Raw genomic sequence first — 27,879 nt, forward strand, 5'->3', positions numbered from 1 at the left:
AGAGAACATGAGGGTACAGGATACTCAAGAAGGGGTAAGGACAGAGAGGGAGAGAAAGGAAAGAGATATCTTGATTGAGGGAGCCATTAAGGGACTAGTGAGAAACATGGTGACCCCAGCTAAGGCTCTAAGCAGCAGTGGAGAGGACGCCTGAACTGGCCTTCCCCTGTGGTCAGACTGATGACTGCCTCAATTGTCATCATAGAACCTTCACCCAGCGACTGATGGAAGCAGATCAGAGATCCACAGCAAAGCCCTGGACCGAGCTCCTGGAGACCAGTCCAAGAGAGGGAAGAGTGATAATATGAGCAAAGGGGCTTCCTCCTTTTTATTTAGTTCTGGACTCTTGCTCATGTGATGGTGCCACTCTTCCATTTTAAACACATATATACACCCTAAGGCCCCAGGAGTGTATCTTTCAGGTGGTTGGAAGCTGGTCTCTTGTGTTGCAAAATGAGATAGTTCAGGATAATTAGGTCCTTCAGGAAAGCCCAGCTTTTCTTGGGGGAAATGAGACAACCTTTGGAATTGGAGATGTGGGAAATTTCTCAAGGAGTAGATCTCAGAATGCCCATTAGGAGTGGTTGACAGTGATGGGGAGTCAGGGCTTGGGAAATAGAGTGGGAAAGTGAAAGGGAACTTAACTATCTGCTTATTTCACTTGATTAGGAGAGAGATTCTCACATAAACCAGGCTTGGTACCACTGGAGTTTGTGCTAGACCTAGTTACATTAACAAGAACTAGTTGGCTAACCTGATTTCAAGGCCTTGGGTAAGGTCCTTGTAGAAGCTGTACAGGTGGTCCGCTGAGGATATACAGAGCTAGGGCTGTTACTCTGGGCCCCTGTTGTTTTTTGTGGATCAAAGCTGTGCTAAAGCTACACTCCCTTTTCTTTTCCCATCTGTTCATTACCTCTTGTGGCTCCTAGATGTGGGCATGGCAGAACTTAATTTGATTCCTAGCTATTTGTGCTTATCTGGTGTTTTAGTCATTTTAAAGAGACCATGTCCTGATACGTGAAGAAAAGTTTATGTTAATTTTAAAAGTGAATTTCTACAATTTGTGTTAATCTGTTTCTACAATTTATGTTAATATGTTTCTGCAATTTTTATGTTAATCTTAAAAATGAATTTCTATAATTGAAGTGTAGGCTATGAGCAAGGCAAGGGTACCTCTTCCTCCTTAGCTCCCAAACCTGAAAACTGCTGGTTAAAATTGTCTCATGACAGATCTTTAAGTTCTGTCTTTCTGTTCTATGAATTATGATAGCCAATACAGTCAACCCAGACATCTTTGATATAAAGTAAAAATGAAGTCAGTTTCAGAATTCCAATCCAAAATGTTCTCTCTAAAGCTCTCCCAAGTAAAATGAAGCCATACTTAAATTCTTTAAATCTTCTGTTTCTTATGTAAATAAGCATGTTCAGTTACAGATATAAAATTATTTTCACGTAGCCATTTTGCTGTGATTAATACTTATGTTGAGGATAAGTTATATGTTTCCACAAACAAATCAAGAAATTGAGTATAGAAACATGTAGAACTAGAAGGTGATATTTGTGGTAATGGTTTACAAGAACAGTGATCTATTATTTAATATAACTATTTTTGAGATGGGGGTTATCTTACTATGTTGCCTAGGTTGTCCCTAAACTCCTGGTCTCAAGTAATCCTCTTGCTGCCTTGTTCTAAATACCTAGAACTATACTCACGTGTCATGGAAATTAGTGATTTTTAAAACATGCATAGATATTTCAAATGTATACCATAAGTACAGTGAATAAGAGTTCTAATGTATAAAAAGTATCTGTTAATATATAAATATTGACTCTTGGTTTTTTTCTTCAGTTGGAATGCTAGATAATTATTATGGTATATCTTATTACGAATTTTATTGTACAATTCTTTCAAACTTTATTCTTTTGTCTTATTGGCAGAAACATGTCCCCCAGAGGTCACTAAATAAAGTAGTGAAATATTAGAATAGCAAAGTTTTATGGTTAATTTTACAGTTTTTTCCCCACTAGAAATTTGTTGATCATAAATGTGCAGAGAACCTTTAACCATTTTCTGTTGTTTCTGCCTGTTTGGTCAATTCTGTCTGCTTGAGTTGAAAGTGTCTGTAACTGGAGGGAGGAAGAGGAGCAGCCATGCTGTGGGGATGTGTCCTCCTCATCCCACATGCTGCAGCAGCAGGTTGTCAGAGACCCAGTCATTCAATTACTTTTAATCTTTGTAAATAGTTTAACACTTAACTGTTGTAGCATATTTTACTCTTGTGTTTTTTTTTTGTTTTTTTTTTTGAGGGGCCCACCACCCATCTCCCAAATAAATCACAGACAGACGTTAATGCCTGGCCTTAACTTGGCTTGTTTCTTGCCAGCTTTTCTTATCTTAAATTATCCCGATTACCTTTTGCCTTTGAGCGGGCTTTTATCTTTCTGTATTTTTGTACACCTTTCTTTTTTTCTCTCTCAGTGGCCTACTGTGTAGCTGTGTGACTTGCCCCTGATGTCCTCCTGTCCTTGTTCTCCTGCTCATAGTTCTGTCTCCTCCCAGATTCTTCCTGTGTTTGTGCTCTCTGCTTGTTAGCCCTGCCTATCCTTGCTCCTGACTTGCTATTGGCCATTCATCTCTTTGTTAGAACCGTCAGGTGTTGTAGACAGACACAGTAACACAGCTTCACAGTGCTGAACAAATGCAGTGTAAACAAAAGTGACACCTGAAAATAATATTCCCCAACACTTAACTCTTCCATGTTCCTAGGATTCAAAAATTTCTTCCATGGAACGTGGACTCCGAGACCTAGAAGAGGAAATTCAGATGCTGAAATCAAATGGGGCTTTGAGCACTGAAGAGCGAGAGGAAGAAATGAAACAGATGGAGGTGTATAGGAGCCACTCTAAATTCATGAAGAATAAGGTATGGAATGGATACTTCAGTTCCTAGAAGCTTTAAAATTTATGCATACTTTTCCATATTAGTGATCGCAAAGATCTACTTTATGCTTTATTAGATTTTAGAGGAGTGGTCCCCCAACCCACTTAGATACTTCCCAGAGTTAATGTCACAATGACTGGTATCATTTAGTTATTGTAGGCTTTTATTTAAGTAAGAATTGTTTGATGTGACTAAGGACATGTTATCATTTAACTTTTTGTTTCTGTAAGTACTTCTGAAATGATTGATGGAACTTCGTTCAACCGTGTTTTTCTTATGGTGTGAGAGCTCATTCTCTACCTCTTCTTGGGAAATATTTTAAATCAAATCCCTGAAAGGTTTTTTTTTTGTTTGTTTTTTGTTTTTTGTTTTTCCAAAACAAGTTAAATGTTTCCCCCTTAAACAAGTTCCAAGAATGAAGGCCTTTGCTTTCTCAGTTAGGGGAGTTCGTTTGCTCCCAGATTTGCTGCTTCCTTTGCTCTCAGGCCTGTGTGAAGTAGGGCAGTCAGTACTGAGGCCTATCAGTGTGGTTTAAAATGAGATCCAAAAGTCATTTAGTTTGATTCTATAAACTATTTAAATAAAATTGAAGAATTTAATTTATTGTGGATATCAATTTTATTGTGGTTCATTAAAAATAACTATTTTCAAATTTGGACATGGTGGCACATGCCTGCAGTCTCAGCACTTGGTAGACAGAGACAGCTGGACTGCTGCATCTTTGGGGCCAGCCTGGTCTACATAGTGAGTTCCAGGCTAGCCAGGGCCACACAGTGAGGCCCTGTCACAAAACAAACAAATATGCAAATAAATAATTTTAACAATGAAAATTTAGCTAGAAAAATCTTAACTCATTGCATTTCCCAAATGTATAGAGCGGCTGTATTCTTTAGTTTCTCACAATTGAAAACTGAAACATTCTCCATATTTGACGGTCAAGGAATACAGGTGTGACTCCCTAGCCTGTTTAGGCTTTTGTTGTGTATCCGGCATATGTCTGTAGAATTTTCTTCTATTGCTAAAGAGTCTGTTATTGATGATTTATTCCAATTATGTGTTAATTTTAATGCTAAAAAATTGATGTGCTCAACTTTTTGTTAGCTTGGATTTTCTCCATGATTTTAGGACAAAATATACCATATTAAAATCTATATTATACTTCCTTTTTGCTGACCAGCACATTCTAGTTCATTTGAAAAAAGTTTGAAATAGAAACAGTATATGCCTTTGAAAATTGAGTTAGGGGAAAAGATTCAATTATTTATGTGAGTTATTGTTATTTCAGAGGTCACTGTGGCTCAAAATCAGATAATTTGAAGTCCTAAGTTGGCACATGAGTGAAAAACAATAACAATGTCGTGACAGGTAGAACAACTGAAGGAGGAACTAAGTTCGAAAGAGGCTCAAGGGGAGGAGCTGAAAAAGAGAGCGGCTGGTCTTCAGTCTGAGGTCTTTGCAGTAAGATTTACCTCTCTGTGTGCAGTGATCCCACAGTGGGACCCTGCTGGCTCTGGCTTCTGGGTGGCTTATACTTTCATTCTCTCTACGGATGGCAGCTCTGCCCATTCTTAGCACTAACCAGCCTGCTCTGCTCTTTTGACTGACCTTTGTTCACAGTTTGACCCGTATGTCACTTGTGCACACTGAGTCCACATGGATTCTGGGAGTCCTGCACCTGGTTCTTTATTGTTTTGCTGTTCTGTGGATGGTATCTCAAAACTCCCATTCCTCAATCCTTGTTGAGTAGATGTATGCTGATTTATTTGAATGGTCTTTCCCTCCATTCTTTTAGGTACAGGAATATGCAGACGTCTCTAGGCATATTGCCTACAACTTACCTCCATTTGAAATTCTTGAGAAAAGTACTTAACTACATGGAGACGTTAAGTTCTCAATAGGAGATTTTGCAGCAAATGTTATTTTCTTTAGGACAGATGTATAGAGAGTAAATAGCTATTTAAAGTTACCTGGGAGTTTAGAATTAGTGTGATGTTTTTTAAATTACTAAGACTGCATTTCAAACCATTCCAATAGATAATAATAAAATAACCATGACCTGTATACTTACTAGAAGCATCTGGGGTGATCAACACCAGTTTACAGAGGAGAAAACTCAGGTAACAGATGATACCCAGTGAATCACAGCTCGTAAGGGGCGGGGTTTGAATGACACCAACTATCCCGTTTTAGAGTTTACTTGTGATTTCTTCACTATTTTGTTTGTATTGTCCATACACATCCTCCTCAAAGTGTCAAAGATGAGTGGAAAAGCTGCCCTTGGGAAGAATTGTGGACTAAGACTGGAATGCAGTATTAAAAATAAATTTTGATAATTTGATATGCTGCTTCCTATTTTATGGCTACTTTGTATTGTAGGTTAAAAAGTAAAATACTATGTTTGGAAAAGGTCCAGTTTGGATTATGGTATTAACTATATGTTATCTGGAGGAGGAATTGGTATATAACTTCCTTTTTTTCTTAGTGACTATTTTTCATTTATGTGTATCAGACAGCAGGCCAAGTAAAATATTTTATTGAATTCCTAAGCAGTATGAAGTTTTGGTATAATTTCTCCATTGCCAGTTAGGAAGCCAAGATGTAGAGAAGAATAACATTACTCATCTCTTTAGCAACTAACTGCTACCATGTGCTCCTCACCTAGTTTTCTCTCCTGGGCATTCTAGAAGGAAGATTTGTACTTCTAAATTTTTCTTTTGTTTAAAATGTTTTCTTCTTTTTCTCAGTCTTCAAGGGTCTGTATAGCAGCATTAAAGCTTGTTAAATAGTGCACACAGTAAGGAGACAACAGTCCTGTGCAGAACTGGAATCTCTCTCTGTATGCATGTGTGTAGTTTAGAATTTTGAGAAAGGACCTTATTCTGTAGGCTAGTCATCAAATTTGTGATTCTGCCTCAGCCTCCTTAGCGTTGAGGTTTTTGGGTGTGTACCTCCATGCCTGGCTTCTGTTTTTTTTTTTGACTCATGTTTAGAAGTATCCAGAGATTTGGATACCTTTGAACTGTAGTACTTTCCTGAGAAAGTAGTAACACTTTGAATATTATGGGCATTTATTTATAGAATAAATATATTTTTAGTTCAATCTGTATATTACAGATGGAATAATGCTAATATGTATTTTGTTGTTGGTAAAGGGATAGCATGAGTATCCTTACGTATTTGCTTATCAGTAAATAGTTTTCATGTGTGTAGAAAAATGCTTGCCTTGTTGAAAGAGAAGACTAAATTATTTTTAGTGCTTCTTAAAAATGTAATTGTTTTTTTCACTCCCTCTCTCCCTCCCTCCCTCCCTCCCTATCTTGTTGTTGTTTTCCTGGGGAGATCAAATGTAGGGTCTTGTACATGCTAGGAAACAACTCTTCTGTTGTGGTATGTTCCCAAATTAATAGTCTAATTTTAAGGTAAACTCTATTTCTTCCTGTGAAATTTCTTAAAAAGCTTTCTCTCATTACCTAAGATTGGTGTAGTAAAATACTTTAGAGATGCTCAGTTTTCTAAAACTCCAGAACTTAGCTTTATCTGCCATGAAAACTTCTGACGTACTGTATATCTGCCAGTAGTTAATCTGTCATGTACTTATTTTTTGGATGGTAGACCTAATAATATAAACTCAGAAAATGTCATAAGACAGCTTTTTAAATCTTTATTTAAAGTTTCAAAATAGGAAAGAAGATGGCTTGGCATGGTAGTGAACATCTTTAACCTCAGCACTTGGGAGGCAGAAGCAGATGGATCTCTGAGTTTGAGGCCAGCCTGGTGTATATAGTAGTGAGTTTTAGACAACCAGGGCTACACAGAAAAACCCTGTCTTAGGAACAAGACTGAGTAAGAAGGCTGAGTGAATAAGAACACTTGCTGTGTCAGCATGAGTGTTTCAGTCTCCAGAAATCATGTCATACGCCAGGTGTGGGTTCCTGTCTGTGTCCTAATGCTACAGGGACATGAAGACAGGAGGATTTCTAGGGTTGCTTAGCTTCAGGTTCAGTGAGAGAACCAGTCTCAAGGGAGCAAGACAGAAGTTGATAGATGGATACCCAGCGCTGGCCTCTGTATGTGTACACGCAAATATAACACTGTACACATTTACTGTCCTCATTGGCTGTTCACGTGAATCGTACATTTAGGAGATAGAGGCAAGAAGATCAGGAGTTCAAGACCAGCCTTGGCTGCATAGTCAGTTTGGGCTGGTCTGGGGCTCACAAGACTCTCTCTCTCTCTCTCTCTCTCTCTCTCTCTCTCTCTCTCTCCACACACACACACACACACACACACACACACACACACACACACACACACACAAATGCTTAGGAATAATAGAGATATAAGGAAGTTGCTTAAAAGGAAATATTTGTTGGTGTTAACAGAGTTTTGTGGAGCCAGGCTGTGGTGGTGCACACCTTTAATCCCAGCACTCATGAGGCACAGGTAGGCAAATCTCTGTGAGTCGAGGCCTGCCAGGTCTATAGAACGAGTTCCAGAACAGCCAGGGCTATACAGAGAAACCCTATCTTGAAAAATCAAAAAAGAAAAGAAAAAAGCTATGTGAAGTATGCATTGTATTGTTTATGACTGGCCTGTTCAGACTAATAAACTTCAGATGCCACATGTAGATTCTCTTAGGGAGAGCTTATACATTCTTCATTTAAGTCCATGTATCTGTTTATGTTCTATGATGTGGATGTAGTTGATAAACAGTTGACTTTTTTTTTTTTTTTTTTTTTTAAAGAAAACCTCTCTCTGATGCCCTAACACTGAAACCAACCTGGTTTCGTCCTGTTTTCATAATACAGGGTCTCACTGTACTGTTGGCATGCTTAGAGCTCACAGAGATCCAACAGCTTCTGTCTGTTCTGCATGGGATAAAGGTTTACACTACCACATCTAGCCTAGCTTTTTAAGATAAAGCTTTTTATAAAACTTTTTCTTGAGAAAGAAAAATAAGAAGCGTACCACTAGGATTTGAATTTACTTTCAGTAGAAATAGGAAGTTACTTTCCCCTCATGTTTTATGTTTACACAAGTCTTCCCTGTGACTCTTTGTTTTCTCCCCAGATGAAGTGACATTTAGGTGGTGAGCCCTGCCTGGTTGGGTTGAGCTGCAATTTCTTCTTCCTTCTTTCCCCGAAGGCAGTGGTTCTCAACCTGAGGGTCACAACCATCAGAAGCTGAGACATTGTAACAAAATTACAGTTATGAATTAACAATGAAAATAACTTTATGATTGGGGTCACCACAGCATGAAGAACTGTATTAAAGGGTCTCAGTTAGGAAGGTTGAGAACAACTGGCCTAAGGCATTTCAGAAACTATTTAAAGACAATAAATGAAGATTAGAAATTTCTGTGTTTGAATAAGCTTAGTTTTTGGTAAGGAGCATCCAGTATTAGATAGCGTAAAAGATTAGTATGTCCTGTCTTATTTATTCACTATTTAATGAGCCTAGAACTCGGGGCTGCGAGACAAGTGCTTTAACACTAAGGCACCCACACCTACCATAAAGTCAGTGCTGCATTTAGTTTCCTATGTTGTGTCGTAAATCTGCCAGGGGTCCAGCTGTGCGGTAGCTGTGTGATTTCTTTCTTCCTTACAGTGTTGTGTTTTCTTTTCCAGATTGGCCAGGTGAAACAAGAGTTGTCCAGAAAGGACACTGAACTGCTAGCCTTACAAACCAAGCTAGAAACTCTCACGAACCAGTTCTCAGATAGCAAGCAACACATCGAGGTGCTAAAGGAGTCCCTCACTGCTAAGGAACAAAGGGCTGCCATCCTGCAGACTGAGGTAAAGAGTTTTTGTGATTTGTGTGGAATCTAGCCCATTCCTAGTTTTATCTTGTTATATATTTGTTATGTTTAGAGTCAAGTGATCATTTATTGTGCTGAAATAACCGTTTGTTTCTGTTCTTAGATCTAATTAAAACAGCTATTTCTTTACATTTTTTATTGTTAGGATTTATACCACATCTGTACTTTAAACTGTGTTTTGAATTATTCAAATGAGAAGATAGTTATAAAAATATATCTATCTGATTCATTTAAATTGAAAAGCATTGATTCTTTTTGTTGGGGGAGGAATAGGTTTATTTCATCTTACAACTCTCAGGTCACAGTCCATCTTTGAGGGAAGTGGGGCAGGAACTCAAGACAGGAGCTGATTCAGAGGCCATGGAGGAGCTCTGCGTACTGGGTTGCTCCTCAGCCTGAGTCCTTTTTTTTAAAAAAAAAAAACTTTTTTATTTATTGTTTGTGTATTTCACATTATATATCTCATCCCAATTCATTTCTCTGTCACTCCATGTCTGCTCTCCGCTGTTGTAACCTTCCCGCTTACTCCCAAATAAAATGAAATTTAAGAGAAAAAAAAGAAGAAAAAAGAAAAACCAGTTTCATCATGGAAGCTGCAGTGTGACCCAGTGTTCATTGCAAAGAGTCATTGTTTTGGTTCAAGGTCTCTGGTTTCTGCTACACCATCAATGCTGGGTCCTCACTGGAACTTCTCTTGGATATCCTGTTGTTGCCTAGTGTCGTGGAGATCCTGCAGCTTAGGATCTGCAGGACCCATTCCTTCACATGCCCCAGCAGCTCACAGATGGGGTGGATGTTGGAGTGACCCAACTCATAACCTTGTTGTGCGCCTGGGTAGTTGCAGGGTTGGTCAGCCCACCAGCTCTCCTTATCCTCACCACCAGGGTGAACTCTTCCTGCTTTCCCCTGGCTGGTTCACAGGACCAGTTTTCCCACATCTACAAGTACAGGGCCAGAGAAGCATTAATTTTTACCCATGGCAAAATATGAATGGCGGTGATCTTGGTTAGTTTGGATTACATGTAAAGTGACATACACATTTACATATGTGTTTATTTATTTGTGTGTATGTGTGTGTATGCACATGTGCATGCATTCAAGTGAAGAGGTCAGAAGACAACTCTTGGGAGTTGATTCTCTCTTGCCACTTTGTGAAACCTAAGAATCTAAGTCATCAAATGTTCATGCTAACACTTCTTCCCTGTGAGCCGTCTTGCCAGGCCTGATGGCATAGTTTTTACAGAAGTTCTGTTTTTTTTTTTTTTGTATTTTTTTGGGCTGAACTTGGATTTATTTAAGGAATTTCAAATATGAAATACTATGGAACATATCACCTTCATTTATAAAGAGGGTTTTTGTTTTGGTAACTTGAACATGCATTGCAAAAAATTCAGAAGGTGGTGCCAGTGTCTTAAAGGTCTGCCTCACTTCCAGTTTGCTACTGTAAATTTGGGATGCAGACCAGCCATCAAGCAGTTGGTTAATCTCAGTGCAAACACGTGAAAGTTTGTCATGGTCTGATAAATAGCATTTCTCCTCTGGCAATCCACTATTCCCTTTGTACCCTGCTTGAATAATATCTTCTTAGCTAGGTCTGAACACCTATTGGCTTGTGATTGGTCTTCTACTGTGGCTGGTAAATACTGTATTTATAATCACTCCTGAATGATTTTGTATTTGCCTCTAGCCAGGGTAGTAGCTGAGCCTCAGGGATCACCTTGTAAGTTACTAGAACAGTTACTCCAATATAGCCATCTCATCCTAACTGTTAAGGGTGTAAAAGTTAGCTTCTTTATGAATTTGGGGGAATTTATTTATTGTCACTTGCTTTCAAATAATTTCTCTAATGACATTTGACAACACTGTCTCCAAGCAACTTTCTTTTTTTTAATTTTAATTTTAATTTTTTTATTAAAAATTTCCACCTCCTCCCTTCCTCCCACTTCCCTCTCCTCCCCCCCCCACTCCCCTCCCCCTCCTTCTCTAGGCCAAAGAGCAGTCAGGGTTCCCTATCCTATGGGAAGTCCAAGGTCCTCCCTGCTCCCCCCAGGTCCAGGAAGGTGAGCATCCAAACAGACAAGGCTCCCACAAGGCCAGTCCATGCAGTAGAATCAAAGCCCAGCACCATTGTCCTTGGCTTCTCAGTCAGCCTCCACCGTCAGCCACATTCAGAGAGTCTGGTTTGATAACATGCTCCATCAGTCCCATTCCAACTGGCCTTGGTGATCTCCGATTAGATCTGTCCCACCGTCTCAGTGGGTGAATGCACCCCTCGCGGTCCTGACTTCCTTCCAAGCAACTTTCTTTTGTTAGAGCCCAATAAAAGGCAGTTTGTACCAAGTCCTTGAAAACTGTCATGTTATATTTTACTCTTAATTGATTTTGTCCTCTTTATTGCAGCTATTTGATTTGATGTAGAAACCAACAAATTAAACATATGAAAAAGAGCAGGGATAATGGAGGTTATTTAAAAAATTCCTCTGTATATGTACGTGCAACATGCATTCATGTGGGTGTGTGGAGGCCAGAGGCCAACTTGAAGTATTGTTCCTTAGGTGCCTTTACCTAGTTTATTTGGGACTGACTATCTTGCCTTCCCTGGAGCTTGCTGGTTAGGCTATGCTGATTGGCCAGCAAGTCCTAGGGATCTTCTTATCTCCTTTTCTTTAGTGTTGACGTTACACATGCATTTTGGGATTTCACTCAGGCTCTCACCTTTCACAAGCACTTTACTGAGTAAGCTATCTCCCAAGCCCTTACTTAAAAATCTTCAAGGAAAACATTGATCTGGGAAAAGGTCTGTGTGATATCCCCTCCTCCCATCTTCCTGAATGGGAGGTGTTGAGCACTGTATAATATTATTGACATTGCTTCTAAGTATATGTTTCTCTCTTTTAATTTGTTGACCTTTCTAGAGGTGATCAGACTTTAGCAGAAATAATAGTTGAGGGTTGGAATGATGGCTCAGTGGTTAAGAACACTGACTGCTCTTCCAGAGGTTCTGAGTTCACTTCCCAGCAACCAGATGGTGGCTCACAACCATCTGTAATGAGATCTGGTGCCCTCTTCTGGCCTCCAGGAATACATACAGGCAGAACACTGCATACTGAATCAATCAATCAATCAATCAATCAATCTTTAAAAAAGTAATTGAAAGTGGAGGTTTAACTGCACAAGATGCTCTGCTGCTAGTTGATGGCTGCTGGGGGAGTGGGAGAGGGTGTGACTGCTGGTAGATTGTTCATGCTCATGAAGGCAGTACTAATTGGACTCAATGGATTGTTAAAAACTGTGAGTAAAGGAGGGCTGCATATTCAGGGCACTTCCTGGGAGCGGAAAAGGAGAGTTGGGTTGATATGATCAAGATACATTGTATATTATGTTTGAAGTTATAATATAATAAAAAGTGCTTTAAAAAAATAGAGGTTGGGGCATGCCAGGGCATGCCTTTAATCCAAGCACTTGGGAAGTCGTGGCAGGGCAGATCTTTGTGAGTTCAAGGTCAGCCTGGCCTACTGAGCGAGTTCTAGGACAGCCAGAGCTACACAGAGAGACCCTGTCGTGAAACTCCTCCTCCCACCCCCGCAAAAAAGGAGAAAAAAATGAGAGGTTTTGGATCAGACCTAAGATTGATGTTAAGCCTCTATTTCTTCATCTATAAAATAAGGACACTACTGTTTCTAAAGCTGTTTTGGCTAGAATGGATGTTTTATTACATATTCCTTTCCCAAACATGCAAGAACCCTTAAATTTGTAGGCTAAAAATCTTTTAAAATACCCGGTCTTTCATAACACCTATTTTATTTTTGAGGCAGGGTCTCTCTATGTAGCCCTGGTGTTTTTGGACCTCTCTATGTAGACCAGGCTGGCCTCAAACTCACAGAGCTCCACCTGCCTCTGCCTCCTACATGCAGAAATTAATGGTGTGTGCCACTCTATTTGGTTTATAATACTTTTATTTGATATCAGTTGTTTTATTTGCTTCTGTATTAATTGCTTTAGTATCCCTGTGGCCATAGCACTTAACAGGAACAACATAATAAAGGACAGATTTATTTTGGCTCTTGGGTTCAAATAGTCCGTTCATCATGGTGGGGAAGGCATGGTAGAATCGTTAATGGTGGTATGAGCATATATTAAGCCAGGATTCAGAGAGTACAAAGGAACCAGACTCAAAGTTCATCTATAGTTACCTTACCAGCCAGGCCTCACCTCTGAAAGGTTTCATAGCCTACCCAAATTCTACCACCAGGTTGGGATGTAGTGTTCAAAACATGAGCCATTTCTGACTTGAACTGTTAGAACATTCTACTCCTATTCAATCTCTACCCCACCTCCACCAAAACCCTTGACCATCTCATAATACAAAATGCTTTTAATCTAATTTCAAGAGTTTCATAGTCTTAACAGTTCCAGCATTGTTCAAAAGTCCCAGCTGAGACTCAAAACAATCTCTTAGTTGTTACATCAGCCAAGAGCCCTTGAAATATCAAAAAGAAAGGTTTATAAACTAGGTATGGTGGTTTGTATGGCTAATCTTAGTTCTTGAGTGGATGGGCATTAGGATTGTCAGGAGTTCAAGATCAGTCTAGGCTACACTGGTAAGACTCTGAAAAATAAACAAACAAAATCCTGAGCATATAGAAATGCCAGAATTACAAGCTGCAGTCATTTGTACCACCGATGAAGAAGAAACTGATGGAAGTTGAGCTGGGAGAGTTGCCAAGCTGGATATTGATGTGGGATTTTACTTCCAAAGGCTTGGAGTATTTCAGAGAGATTACGACCGGCATCACAACAAGTACGATAACATGCGGAAAGGGAGCATCAATGAGACTAATGTGGTACAGGCTGCCAATGTACTTTTCCAACTCCTCAATTTTTTATAAGGAACTCAAACATGAATGATGATGCAAGTACCTCTGAAGAGGATCCAGTGCTGGGGGGAGGAGGACACTCTGTATTCCGAACTCAACTGCCAGCCTAAAACCCATCTGTGAAGAATTCTGTTAAGACTAAATTTTTTCATATCTTGATGGAGAATTTATGTCTGACAAGTGGGAACTGGTCCATGTAAAACAGGCAAGTACCAAATAAATGAAGTTACATACTTCCACTATTCAATAACCCATAGTAGGCGTTCCCATTTCAAAGGGGAGTAATTGGGGACATAGAAAGGAGGGATCTAACCAAAACAAGACCAAAACCCAAGAGACAAACATTAAATCCTGTGCTCCATGTCCAACATCTGGAACATGTGGTGATATATTCTGAACCCAGGTAGGCCTGGAGACTATCACCTTGCACCCCCCCATACATGACCCCTCTCTTGGTCTGCTTCCACTTTGTGCATGTAACTTTATTCAACAGATACCCCACATTCCTGACTTCTCCAGTGTATTGACATCTCCATTGCAACTAAGTTAATTTCAAAGTTTCTACAATACTCTGTCATGGCTTCCCAAAGAGAACTACCCCCTGCCATACATTTCCTGACCTTTTAGGCTTTCTTTACTAAAATTTTGGTGGGAGCCTCATTTACTGTTTGTATCGTTCATGCCTGAAAAACAAGTACCGTGTGAATAATGACAGATTGTGCCAAGTAAGCAGTAATCAAGTTTCTCTGGACCATGCCTTCAGTGTTCTTTTGAGTGCCTTGGTAGTTAAAACATTTCCTGAGGCAGCTCCGTGTAAATAAAGCATCCCTGATGTACCACTACTTTTTTTTTTGTTGTTGTTGTTGTTGGTTGTTGCTCTGCCTCCTGAGCACCAGGATTAAAGGCGTGCGCCACCACCGCCCAGCTTGATGCACTACATTTTAAAGGAAGATTTTCAAATACATTTTCTGTTTTACTCTTTGAAGCCTTTGGTGGGTGCAGTGTCAAAAAGTCCTGAAATGCATTTAAGGTCCCTTTACTGTTGTCCTGGTGCATATCACTTGGCTTCTTTTTAATGGTGCTATCTCCTCAGCAAATCACTCCTTGCCACCTTAAACGTCCTCCTTTTCTGGCTAAAGTGTACGTTTTTCACATTTTCTGCTCTGCATTTTGGTCCCAATTCTCATTGTAAACCTGGCTAAAAGTAGCTAGCAAATTTTGTCAAGATTTATTAGCACTAGTTTTGAATCTAGTACTAATTAAAATTTCAGCTTCCTGACAAAGTATAGGCTTTTTTTTTTTTTTCAGGAATGTAGTGCAAATGTCCTTTAGTTCGATTCTATAGTGTGGCTGTTTAAATGAAAAAAAAAATACCCTCTAGGCTCATGTGTTTGAACACTTGGGCTACAGTTTGTGATGCTGTTTGGGGAGGTTATGGAACCTTTAGAAGGTGGAACCTTTTGGAGCAAGTATGCCACTGAGGGCAGGCTTTGTGGTTTTATAGTCTGATCCCACTTCCTATTCTTTCTCTCTGCTTCCTGTGTATGGATGCAATATGATTTCTTTTTCCTGATTGCTAGGATGCATTGCTTGACACTCCTTCTGCCATACTTTCCCTGTCAGGATAGACTGTAACCTCTCTGGAATTTTAAGCTAAAATAAGCACTTTTCCTCTCTGTTGCTTCTGGTCAGGGAAAAATTATAACAGCACCAAAAAGGTAACTAATACATGTACATTCTGTGCTCTCACTTAAAGCATTATGAGTACAGTCTTCAGTTTTGACCTCCCAGGCCCCAACTAGACTGACTCCTCACTCACGAGACTCTCTCTGCTTGTAGTGTTCTGGAGCTTTTTCCTGGTTTGCATCTCCAAACCTTCGTCAATTCTTCCCACCAGTTCAAAAGACCCATGAGCCCTGTGGTCAGATGTGTGATAGGAACAGCCCTAATTCTCAGAACCGTACCACTATCACAGTTACTGGTAGAATCAATGTAAAAGGAGGAAAGAAGCCATGATATCAAGGCACACCAGGACTGCTTTCCATAGAGGCTGTTCACATGACAGTGGGCTGGGAATCAGTGGTCATTACAGCGTGCAGATGCTTGTCCTTACAGATCTGTTTCTCTTCTCTGTATCCTACCTCCGAAAGATTACACAGACTTGCCAAGTAGCATCACCAGCTGGGGTATAAACAGGCAGTGTCAAACCATAATAAACTAGAGAACAATTGTTCAAATACATTAGCCTATGTGGAACATTGCTCATGGAAACCAGCACACTGTGGAACTGCATCAAAGGCCATTTTGTTACATTCCAGCAAAGAATTTGTCTACGCTTTGTGAGGATCCTGAAATTTTGATTGAGGTTACGAGTTAGGCAAGATACAGATTTTTGTCACTTTTATAGAGGATGTTTAAATGAATTAATAATATGCTATTTTTGTTTGACACACCATTTTACTCGCTGATACACTGTATTATCAGTAATTCTTCTACTGTGTGTCTACTTCCTGTTCCTAAATCATGGTGCTATGCCTATCATTGGATTTGTTTTTTAGATGTTACCTCAATGTATGGAGCAGAACTGATTTTATTGATCATCAGTTCCTGCCTGACTAATTTGTCTGTTGTTGGAGGGAGGCATGTGGATTGAGAAATTGCAGGTAGAAATAATAGAGACACGAAATAGACATAGGATAGATTCGGGAGGACTGTCAGTAAATACTGCAGCCTCAAGTTTAATTTTTCATAGTCCTTTTGTACCTCAAGCTAAAAGGGAGGGCAATAAAGACTTTTTTTTTTTCTAAGATTATGATATAAGGAGCAAACGAGTTCAAAACGTTGGGAAGCAAAACATTCAGTAGCTACACCTTAGGCCAAAACATTTTGTTGTTTGACCTTGAAGGAGCAATGATAGGCTCAGAACTCTCTGACTTTATGTCAAGATGGAGCAATTCATAAATTGAAGTAATGCAGATCTTAACTGCATCAAAGAAGTAGTCCCCCTCTCCTTCAAGAAAATGTATATTAGACTTATTTACAGGTGGTGCTATCATCTACACTTAGTGACAGTAGAAGGAAGTGGCTCTTTTTTCATGAGTGGCCACAGAGTTAGCATTCAGTCCAAAGTAAAGAACTCCCGTAGCTCTGGAACTTCAAGTGCTGGAGTTGAGATACAATACTTTGTTTGACAACCTACCTTTGGCTTACTACCCTGTGCCTCTTTAAAGATTTTTTTATGTGTGTATGTACACAAGTGTGCATGAACACATGTAGACCAGAGGGTAGCATTGGGTGTCTTTTTCAGTTGCTTTCCTGTTGTTGATCATAATAAAGCAGTCCCACACTAGCTCAGAATAGAGTATAATAAAGGTTTTTTTATTTAGGGGTAGACTCACAGATCAGCAGTCCTCTGCGTGAATGGGGAACAGGAACTGAATCAGACAGCCAAGGGGCTGCACGTGATTTTACATCTGTATGTATAGTACATATGGTCATGCTCAGAGTGGACCAGTACCTTATAGGCTGTTGGCTGAAGGAGTTCCTACAGGACCTCCCCCTTTTGTCTAAATAAAAGAGTTCTAAGCCTAATACAAAACTATATATAGTAGGAATATATATGGAGTATAAATATCAGAATTACAACCAGCATAAACAATATAAAGCAATAAATATCACTTTCCACCTGACTTTTTGAGACATGGTGGTTGAATGAGAATGGCCCCCATAACCTCCTATGTTTGAATGTTTGGGCTGGGGACATAGCTCTGTGGAAAGCTTTGTTAGCATAATACACCCATGTAGAGAATGAGAATGCAGTGTGTAAGTGTGGAACTCTTAGCACAGTATTTGCTTTTTGTTCCTTTTTTTTTTTTTTTTTCTCAAGATAGGGTTTCTCTGTGTAGCCCTTGACTGTCCTGGAAGTCACTCTGTAAACCAGGCCGGCCTCGAACTCCCAGAGATCCACCTGCCTCTTCCTCCTGAGTGCTGGGATTAAAGGTGTGTGCCACCACCTCCTGGTACACAGTACTCACTTTATCTGAAGACAGGACAAAGTAGTGAGTGGGCTAGAAACATGATAGTATGGAGATCTGGAAGCAGAAGCAGAATTAAGTACAGAGAATGAGAAAGTTGGTGTATTAGTTGCTTTTCTTGTAACTGTGACCAACTAAACAAAAGCAACTTACAGAAGAAAGGATTTGTTTTGGTTCCTGGTTTAAAGGGTATAGTGCAGGGAAGATGGTGATTGAAACTGCTAGGTCCGTGGTATTAGTAGTGGCCATTGATTACATTGTCACAAGAAGCAGAGAGCTCTGGGATGAGGTAGGGTTGAGTTCTAACCTTTGAGACCCACTCCTTTTGGCATTCATTTCTTCAGTTCTATGTCCCACAGTTTCTAGCCTCCCATAGCAGAGCCACTAGCTAGGAACCAAGTTTCCAAACAAATGATCTTGGGAGTGGGAGATGGGGAGGGACTTTCACATTTTAGCCATAACAGGCAGTAAATACAAATGAATTAAAGGTAGAATAAAATAAAGATCTTAGTTGGACTGAAAGAGGATACTGTGCTTTTGTCTATTAAGTGAGCAAAAAACAGTTAAAAAGTAGAGTCCTGGCTTTGGCAGCACATACACTAGGATTAGAGTGATACAGATATTAGCATGGCCGCTGAGCAAATATGACACATACATTTATGGAGAATTCCATATTTTTGATGCCAATATAACCAATAAAAGAATAACAGCATTCCAAAGATGTTTTTAAAATATGCTGTATTTGAGCACATGGATACTAAAGCTTGGAGGGGTTCACGTTCTTTCATTGTTTGCTCACTCTGTTCCTTGCAGATTTCCCTGAGCTATTCTTGCTGTTTTAAAATTCCATAGGCTACTCCAGTCTTTTCAGTTAGTTCTAGATACCTTTCTCCTTGTAGAATTTCACATGTAATACTTGTCTGAGAAAAGTGAAAAGAGAAGAATGTATTTTTTAGTGCTGCCATAGAGTGTGCTCTACCACTGAACTACATCCCTAGCCCGTCGTGTCTGGGAATAAAGGTATATAAGAAAACATTGCCCCCAGTGTGGTTTTAATGTTAATTATCTTTTAAGATGTGGGACAATATTATATAGATAGGCCACATAGTTCTATATGGTATGGCAACCAGGCTCTTAAGCAATAGTTTGTACCTGAGTGGTCACGTAGCCTTCCAGAAAGGCTACCACTACCCTAACAAAGGGTTAGGATGTTGTGTTTTTGTTTTGTTTTGTTTTTTGAGAAAGGGTTTCTCTGCAGCTTTGGAGTCTATCCTGGAACTAGCTCTTGTAGACCAGGCTGGCCTCGAACTCTCAGAGATCCACCTGCCTCTGCCTCCCGAGTGCTGGGATTAAAGGCGTGCACCACCACCACCCGGCAGGATGTTGTTTTGCTCCTTCTTTGTAATTTGAAGGATGCCTGGGATAGAGATGCCAATTCAGGCCTACATGACAGAGCTAGAATTCAGAGCAGGAAGATAGGAAGACTTGACAAAATAGGCGTAGGAAGGTGTGGTTGAAGGTGTAGACATGACTAAAACCATTCACCTGGTTACCTAGGAAACAGAATGCTAATGAACTTATCCCTCAGTTTACATTTTGGTTTAAAGGCTGTTTGGAGAATAAATGAGAAGAAATTTTCTGGATGTGAACTCAGGATTTCATGAGGGATCACTGAGAAGCTCCCTCCCAAGAAAGCCATGTGAGTTGTCTCAATTATTCCCACACCTCCACTCTGTCCAGAGAGATATTTTATGTTGGGGATTGGACGCTGACATTAAGACATAGAAAACAGTGTTACATGTTGATAAGAGAAATAATCATGAAAATTTGATTTTGAATGGTTGTGCTTGTAAATACAATAGGCAGCAATTAGGATAACTAAGCGATTGCAATTGGTCATTTGAATCTGCATTATTGAAAATTTAGTCAGCTTAGAAAAATTTTAAAGCATTGACAAGTCGTGGTAGTTTGGGTAATGACCTCTATAGACTCATATATTTGAACGGATGGTCATCAGGGAACGGCACTACTTTAGAGGGATCCGTAAGTGTGGCCTTGTTGGAGGGGGGAGTGCCGCTGGCTTTGGAGTGTCACAAACCTAAGCCAGTCCCAAAGTCTCTCTTTTCCTAGTTGCTGTGGTTATGGTGTTTCTTCACAATAAAACAATGGCTAAGACACAAACTCACACTCACATATGTGTGCAGACCTTATGCCAACAGAGGGTAAGCACTATATTCTAGAATTCATAGACAGTCATAAAAATTAGTCATGTACACAAAGGAAACAAATCCCCCTAAATCAAAGTCACAGAGGCTATGTTCTATGATTTGCAACATAGTTCCAAGGTAGTCAGGGCTATGGTGAGAGCCTATCTGGAAAAAAAACCAACCAACCAACCAACCAACCAAACAAACAAACAAACAAACAAGCAACCAAACAAACAAACAAACAACAAAACAAGTTTACTTGAGTTGGTGAGGTGGCTCAGTGGATAAAGGCACTAGTCACCAAATCTAACAACTGAGTTCATTTCCCAGCTGTCTCCAGCACCCACATGGTGGGAGGAGAGTCCTGACATGCAAGTTGTCTCCTGAATTCCACATGTACAGATATACATACATACTTAGGATGATTTGAATAAGAATGACTCCGTATGCTCATAGATTTGAATGCTTGGACACCAGGGAGTGGCACTATTTAGAAGGATTAGGAGTTGAGGCCTCATTCCAGGAAGTGTGTCACTGGGGGTGGGCTTTGATGTTCAAGGGCCCAAACCAGGCCCAGTGACTCTCTTTCCTCTTGCCTGTGGTTCTGGATCTAGCTCTCAGCTACCATGTCTGCCTGTGTGTTACCATGTTCCCTACCATGAGGATAATGGACTAAACCACTGAAAATGTAAGCCTCAAATAAATGCTAAAAAAAAAAAAAAAAAGGGCCAGGCAGTAGTGGCACGTGTTGTTAATCCCAGCATTTGGGAGTCAGATGCAGATGGAGCTCAGGGTGTTTGAGGCCAGCCTAGTCTACAAAGTGAGTTCCAGGACAGTCAGGACTGTTACACAAAGAAACCCTGTCTTGCAAAACCAACAAAACAAAAAAGCGAGTTGCCATGATCATAGTGTGTAACAAATATTTTTATTGATGTCATTATTTGTATTTTTGTTTTTGTGTGGTGCCCTGGATTTACACCATGACCTTGACCATGCTAAACATGGAATATCACCGAGTTACACACAAAATCCCTAAAATTTGAAGTTTAACTTGTATTTTTTTTTTAAAAAAATTTATTTCTGTATCTGTGTTTCATGGGGGCTAGCATTCAATCATTTGTACACATGATAGTACAACATTTTCCTAACCACTGAGCTATCTTCCCTGCCCCCTACTTTTATCTCTCTTCTGTCCATGCGTGCATCCTATCCATCTTCAATCCATCCACCTACCTATCTTGTGTGTGTGCATGCATGTGTTTGTGTGTGCCACATCCCATGTGTGGAGAGGTTAGAGAGCAATTTCCAGGCATTGGTTCTTGCCACCATTTGTTAGAGAAGAGTTTGCAGGGATTGGTTTTCGCCAGCTGGGGATTCAACTCAGGCTATAGACTTGATGACACATCTCCTTTACCCTCTGAGACACCTTACTAGACAAGATGATATAATTTCAGATCAAACACTCCACACCTTGGGTCTATTGGTTCTGTCTCTCTTGTGGAATTCTGTAAATTATGGGGGAAATGCAAGAAATAACATGAGAGAAACTTCCAGTCAGATTTAGCGTGCATTAATAGTTATCTACATTTGAATTTTTTTGGGAAAGACCTAAATGAAAAAAAAATATAAAATTGTTAATGGAAGCAATGGCTTAAATAGGTAATATTCTTTGAATCTCAAGGGGTTTTGGAATTGGATGGGGCTAGAAATAAAGATTTAGAAACTTTCATTATGGTGATAGGGCCTGTGGTTGAGTTAGTTTCTCTAGAGGAAGTTGCTTGCACTGTGTAGAGAATGTTGAAAAGGTTCATTCAGAGTTAGGAAGGTTCTCATTGCGAAGGCCAAGAGAGACTTGGAAAGGAACAAGCAGCTTTTCCCCACTAAGTAAGACAAAGCAAGGATATTTAATAGTTTTGTGGTCAGAATTGTAAAGTCACGGCAGAAAGGTAGATAGTTTTTTGTTTCCATTGGTAGTGGAAAACTGTCATTGATATTACTTTCTGGTCTCCCCTGCCCTGCAGCATTTATGTTGCAGAGTGAGAAAGAAATTGTGGTGGTTTAAATGAAAATGACCCTCATAGACTCATAAGGCATGGCACTATTGAGAGGTGTGGCCTTGTTGGAAGAAGCGTCTCACTGGGTATTGTCTGGGGTTATCTGTTCTACCAGGTCTCAGTCTTTAAATCCCAAAGAATTACACAGAGGTCTACATTAATCATAAACTGATTGGCCTATTAGCTCAGGTTTCTTATTAACTTTTATAACTTATATTAGGCTATAATTCTTGTCTGTGTTAGCCATGTGGCTTTGTACCTTCTTTGGCGAGGCAGTCACATCTTGCTTGCACTGTGTGTGGCTTCCTCTCTGTCTGGGTGACGACTGCAGTCTGACTCTTTCTGTTCCCAACATTCTCATTGCTCTGCCTCTGCTTCCTGCCTGGTCACTCCACCTATACTTCTTGTCTGGCTACTGGCCAATCAACAGTTTATTTAAAATACAAGTAACAGGGTACAGACCATTGTCCCACAGCAATTGGGGGCAGGCTTTGAACTCCCAGACACTCAAGCCAGGCCCTGTGTGTCACTCTCTTCCTGCTGCCTGCCAATCCAGATGTAGAACTATTAGTTACCTTGCCATCACCATGTTTGCCTGCATGTCACTGTGCTTCCCACCATAATGACAATGAACTAAACTTCTAGAAGCCAGTTCCAATGAAATGTTTTCCCTTATAAGAATTGCTGTGGTCATGGTGTCTTCATAGCAGTAGAAACCTTAACTAAGACAGAAATGTAGATGAAATGAAAACGTTTCCCCCAGATTGTGAAAAAACATATTGAGGTAGAAATAAATATATCCTATGTATATAAGTAGTTTCAGTTTATATTTCCAGTTAGTGAATGAAAATTTATTTTTCTGAATGTTTTAGCTTGGGAAACTTTTTAAATTTCTGCTTTTTAATATTATTTAGTGATATTTTATAGGCTCTTTTCAAAATGTGCTCATTGTTAGGTGTGTGGTTTGAATGTGAAATGTCCCCCAAAAGTTTGTGTGTGTGTGTGTGTGTGTGTGTGTGTGTGTGTGACGCTCAGAGACACTTGGTTGCCAGCTGAGGGCACTGTTTGGGAAGATTGTGTTATTTTGAGTAGCCCTTCTTGGAATGAATCACTGGGATTAGGCCTTGAGGTTTTATAGCCTGGACCCACTTCTTGTCCCTCTTTGTTTTCTGCTCTCTGGATGCAACACAGTGTATTCAGCAGGCGCAGTGTAAACAGTGACCATTTTGTTCCAGTCACCCTAATGGACTGTACTCATTTCTGTTTAAGGATTTATTTTATGTGCTCTGGCATTTTGCCTGCATATAAGTCTTTGTGAGGGAATTGTGAGACAGTTGTGGTTGCTAGGGATTGAATCCAGGTCCTCTAGTAGAGCAGCCAGTGCTCTTAACCACTGAGCCATCTCTCCAGCCCCAACTGTACCCATTTTTAAACTGCAAACAAAAGAAACCCTTTGTCCCTTGCTTTGTTAGACATTTTGTCATCACTAGGACAAAGTAATTAATGTTATTTATGTTCTGCAGTGAGATTCCTGTTCATATCTTTTCACATTAAGAATGGTTGTCTTTAATTTTGACAGCTGTTTATATCTTATGGACAGAAGTATTTTGAAATCAAATTTATTATTTACAAATATTTAACCTCATCTATAGCTTGACTTTTCTTTAAATTTTATGTTAGAAAATCTTGTTTAATATACTGGCTGTCAACATTTTCCTATTGAACTTTAATTTGTGATCTGAATAATTGCAAAGTATGCAGTTCTTTTTTAAATTCAATATATATGAGTGTTTTGCTTGCATGCATATCTATGCACCACATGTGGAAGTGCCCATGAAGACCAGAAGAGTGTTGCATCTCTTGGAACTGGAGTTACAAATGAGTGTAATCTGTCATATGGGTGCTGGGTATCAATTTGGGTCTTCTGGAGTAACAAGCCAGAACCGCTGAGCCATTTCTGCAGCCCCAAGACTCCATTCTTTTGGGTCATTCTTTTAAGCTTTATTAGATGATATAACATAAATGACAGAGATTGAGAAGGCTGAAAAAAAGCTCAAATGGAGAAACACCACCCACAGAGAAGAGGCAAAACAAAGAACAAAAATGAGAGACTTTATTAGAATAGATTAGAATAGATAGAGCTTCCATCAAGGGGATGGGTCTGCCTACCGTCTCTGGGTTAGACTTATCTATCTATCTATCTATCTATCTATCTATCTATCTATCTATCTATCTATCTATTTAAAATTTCCACCTCCTTCCATTTCCCTCCCACTCCTCCCACTCCCCTTCCTCCTCCCCCTCCAGTCCTAAGAGCAGTCGGGGTTTCCTGCCCCGTGGGAAGTCCAAGTTCCTTCCCCCTCTATCCAGGTCTAGGAAGGTGAGCATCCAAACAGACCAGGCTCCCACAAAGCCAGTACATGCAGTAGAATCAAAACCCAGTGCCATTATCCTTGGCTTCTCAGTCAGCCCTCATTGACAGCCACATTCAGAGAGTCCAGTTTGATCACATGCTCCATCAGTCCCAGTCCAGCTTGCCATGGTGAGCTCCCATTAGATCAGTCCCACCGTCTCAGTTGGTAGATGCACCCCTCGTGGTCCTGACTTCCTTGCTCATGTTCTCCCTCCTTCTGCTCCTCATTTGGACCTTGGGAGCTCAGTCCAGTGCTCCAGTGTGGGTCTCTGTCTTTATCTCCATCCTTCACCGGATGAAGGTTCTATGGTGATATGTACAATATTCATCAGTGTGGCTATAGGATAAGGCCAGTTCTGCTGCCCAAGGAACAAGCTGGGGACCTCTCCTTGGACACCTGGGAACCCCTCTAGAGTCAAGTCTCTTGCCAACCCTAAAATGGCTCCCTTAATTATGATATCTACTTCCCTGCTCCCATATCCACCCTTCCTCCATCCCACCCATCCCATTCCCCCAAGCTATCCCCAATCCTCCCCTTCCCCCTTCTCTCTCCCCATCTCCCTTTACACCCACTCCATCCCCGTGCACCCAACTTTTGCCTGGCAATCTTGTCTACTTTCAATAACCAGGAGGATAACTATATGATTTTCTTTGGGTTCATCTTCTTATTTAGCTTCTCTCGGATCATGGATTATAGGCTCAATGTCCTTTATTTATGGCTAGAATCCACTTATGAGTGAGTACATACCATGTTCATCTTAGACTTTTTAATAGACTCTTCGGGGTCATTTCCCCTTTAACTTCCCTTCTTTCTCTGTGATTGGTCTTGTCCTTGCCAGCAGTTTCTAAGGATTTCAATGTGTAACTCCCTTGGGAAAAGGGGTACAACCCTTGGAACAAGGATCAGCCCATCGTAAAGAGACTAGTCCCTTTTTATGCTACCATATCTGCCTTATGAGTGTTGTGTGAGATATCTATTGGGAAGATAGGATACAAATGTCTCTTCATCCCAGATAGGGAACTGACAATAGACCAAAGTAATAATTTTACTGAGGTCTAACTTGGTGAATCAGTTAGTTTATTGGATGTACTTAAAGGAGCAGAAAGAACTCAAGGCAGTTTTATCACTGAAAAGCCTACTCCAGCTCACAAGACCCTGAACCCCAGAGCTTTCTGTATGATGTACAGTCATCTTGGCAGATTACATATTCTCCTTTAGTTCAGTAGTTTATTCTAGGAAGCTCCCCTAGCAGAAGTTAATTGCTTCTATAAACTTGGGGAGGGACTTTGTGAATCTTGTAGGTTTCTGTATTTCCAAACATAAGTGTACTTCTTGAGTCTTATGAGCTTCCTTTTACAATTTCCCGAGTCTTAAGGAGTCTTTCTCTAGGAGGGAATCTTTAACCTGGAGGAAATTGTTATATAATACTGTAATGCTGGCACCTGAACTCTCAGTGCTTTCTGTGAGCCAGGGAAGCATGCTGCCAACTGAGCTATACCTTTAGCCCTAGGGCTATTTAAGTTTTAATTTAGAGTTTAATAAATATTGACAGGTCTAACTTATTTTTTTTATTGAAATGGCATCTTTATTTCGGATACAATGAAATAAACAGAGGTGGAGATTGATTTGATAGAAGAAGAATGAAGGCAAGACAGAACTCAATAATTGCTAATACATTATGTGGGTACTTAGCTTTCATAAAAACCTAACAAAGTGGTTTCTTTGTGCCTCACTTGGTGATGGGAAATTGAAATTCAATATATTTTTTTTTGTTTATTCAAGTATCCGAAAACACTCTTTCCACTTTCTCCCCTCCTCCCAATACCCTCCCGCTCCCCCCACTCCCTCTCCCCCTCCCTCACCATTCCCAAGAGCAGTCAGGGTTTCCTGTCCTGTGGGGAATCCAAGTTCCTCCCCTCTCCCTCCGGGTCCAGGAAGGTGAGCATCCAAACAGGCCAGGATCCCAAAAAGCCAGTCCATGCAGACTCAACAAGACCCAGTGCCATTGTCAATGGCTTCTCAGTCTTCATTTGGACCTTGGGGGCTCAGTCAGCCCCCATGTCAGCCACATTCAGAGAATCCGATTTGATCAAATGGCTCGTTCAGTCCCAGTCCAGCTGGCCTTGGTGAGCTCTCATTCGATCAGTCCCCTTGTATCAGTGGGTGAACGCACCCTTCGCGGTCCTGACTTGGCAGTGCTCCAACGTGGGTCTCCTTCTCTATCTACATCCATCGTCGGATGAAGACCCCCTCTGATTTTGTTTTCCTTGCTCACGATCTCCCTCCCTCTGCTTCTCATTTGGACCTAGGGAGTTAAGTCCAGTGTTCCAATATGTGTCTCTGTCTCTATCTCCATCCATTGCCATATGAAGGATCTGTGGTGACATGCAAAATATTCGTCAGTATGGTTATGGGCCAAGGCCAGTTCAGGCACCCTCTCCTCTGCTGCCCAGAGTACAATCTGGGGACCTCTCCTTGGGCCTGGGAACCCCTCCAGAATCAAGTCTCTTGCAAACCCTAAAATGGCTCCCTTAGTTGAGATATAAACTTCCCTGCTCCCAGAACCATCCTTCCTCCCTCCCCCCTCCCATTCCCCCAAGCCATCCCCAATCCTCCCCCTCTCCCCTCTCCCTAACCATCTTCCCCTACTTCCATCCCTCCACCCCCCATGCACCCGAGTTTGCCTGGCACTCTTGCCTAGTTCTAATATCCAGGAGGATAACTATATGATTTTCTTCAGGTTCACCTTCTTATTTAGCTTCTCTAGGATCACAAATTGTAGACTCACAGACCTTTAACTATGGCTAGAATCCACTTATGAGTGAGTACATACCATGTTCCTCTTTTTGGGTCTGGGTTACCTCACTCAGTAAAGCGTTTTCTATTTCCATCCATTTGCATGCAAAATTCAAGATGTCATTGTTTTTTACCGCTGAGTAGAACTCTAATGTATATATGTTCCACACCTTTTTTAACCATTCTTCTATTGAGGGGCACCTAGGTTGTTTCCATGTTCTGGCTATTACAATTAGTGCTGCTATGAATATAGTTGAACAAATGCTTTTGCAGTATGATAGGGCATCTCTTGGGAATATTCCCAAGAGTGGAATTGCTGGGTCCTGAGGGAGGTTGACTCCCAGTTTCCTGAGAAACCGCCACACTGATTTCCACAGCGGCTGTACAAGATTGCATTCCCATCAACAATGGATGAGTGTTCCCCTCACTCCACATCCTCTCCAGCATAGGCTATCATTAGTGTTTTTGACTTTAGCTATTCTGACAGGTGTAAGATGGTATCTCATAGTTGTTTTGATTTGCATTTCCCTGATCGCTAAGGAGGTTGAGCATGTCCTTAAGTGTCTTCTGGCCATTCGAAGTTCATCTGTTGTGAATTCTCTGTTGAGTTCACTACCCCATTTTTAAATTGGGTTAATTAGAGATTTAGTGTCTAGTTTCTTGAGTTCTTTGTATATTTTGGAGATCAGACCTTTGTCTGATGAGGGGTTGGTGAAGATCTTCTCCCAGTCCGAAGGT

The 27,879-nt window shown here is 40.5% G+C and overlaps 1 protein-coding gene, 1 non-coding gene and 1 pseudogene across 10 annotated transcripts in view; all 3 read left to right on the forward strand.

Moving 5' to 3' along the window:
* The window catches only part of Erc1 (ELKS/RAB6-interacting/CAST family member 1), a 361,368-nt gene that overhangs the window by 76,741 nt on the left and 256,748 nt on the right, over nucleotides 1-27,879 (forward strand). For 5 of the 9 annotated variants that reach the window (XM_087904327.1, XM_087904324.1, XM_087904326.1 and 2 more), the window contains exons 5-7: nucleotides 2,768-2,923; nucleotides 4,307-4,390; nucleotides 8,569-8,736. In XM_087904327.1, the coding sequence (XP_087760453.1) occupies nucleotides 2,768-2,923; nucleotides 4,307-4,390; nucleotides 8,569-8,736 (408 nt within the window). The remainder of the gene's footprint in view (nucleotides 1-2,767; nucleotides 2,924-4,306; nucleotides 4,391-8,568; nucleotides 8,737-27,879) is intronic. The other 4 variants (XM_087904329.1, XM_087904325.1, XM_087904328.1 and 1 more) reach the window with 1 other exon arrangement.
* On the forward strand, nucleotides 11,955-13,667 carry LOC125406845 (ATP synthase F(0) complex subunit f, mitochondrial pseudogene; annotated as a pseudogene).
* On the forward strand, nucleotides 18,246-18,349 carry LOC125407106 (U6 spliceosomal RNA). Its single transcript, XR_007234108.1, has one exon. It is a non-coding gene; the product is annotated as a U6 spliceosomal RNA (small nuclear RNA).

The sequence above is a fragment of the Myodes glareolus genome, chromosome 3 (genome assembly GCF_982192425.1).
Source record: "Myodes glareolus chromosome 3, mMyoGla1.1, whole genome shotgun sequence".
NCBI classification, from domain to species: Eukaryota; Metazoa; Chordata; class Mammalia; order Rodentia; family Cricetidae; genus Myodes; species Myodes glareolus.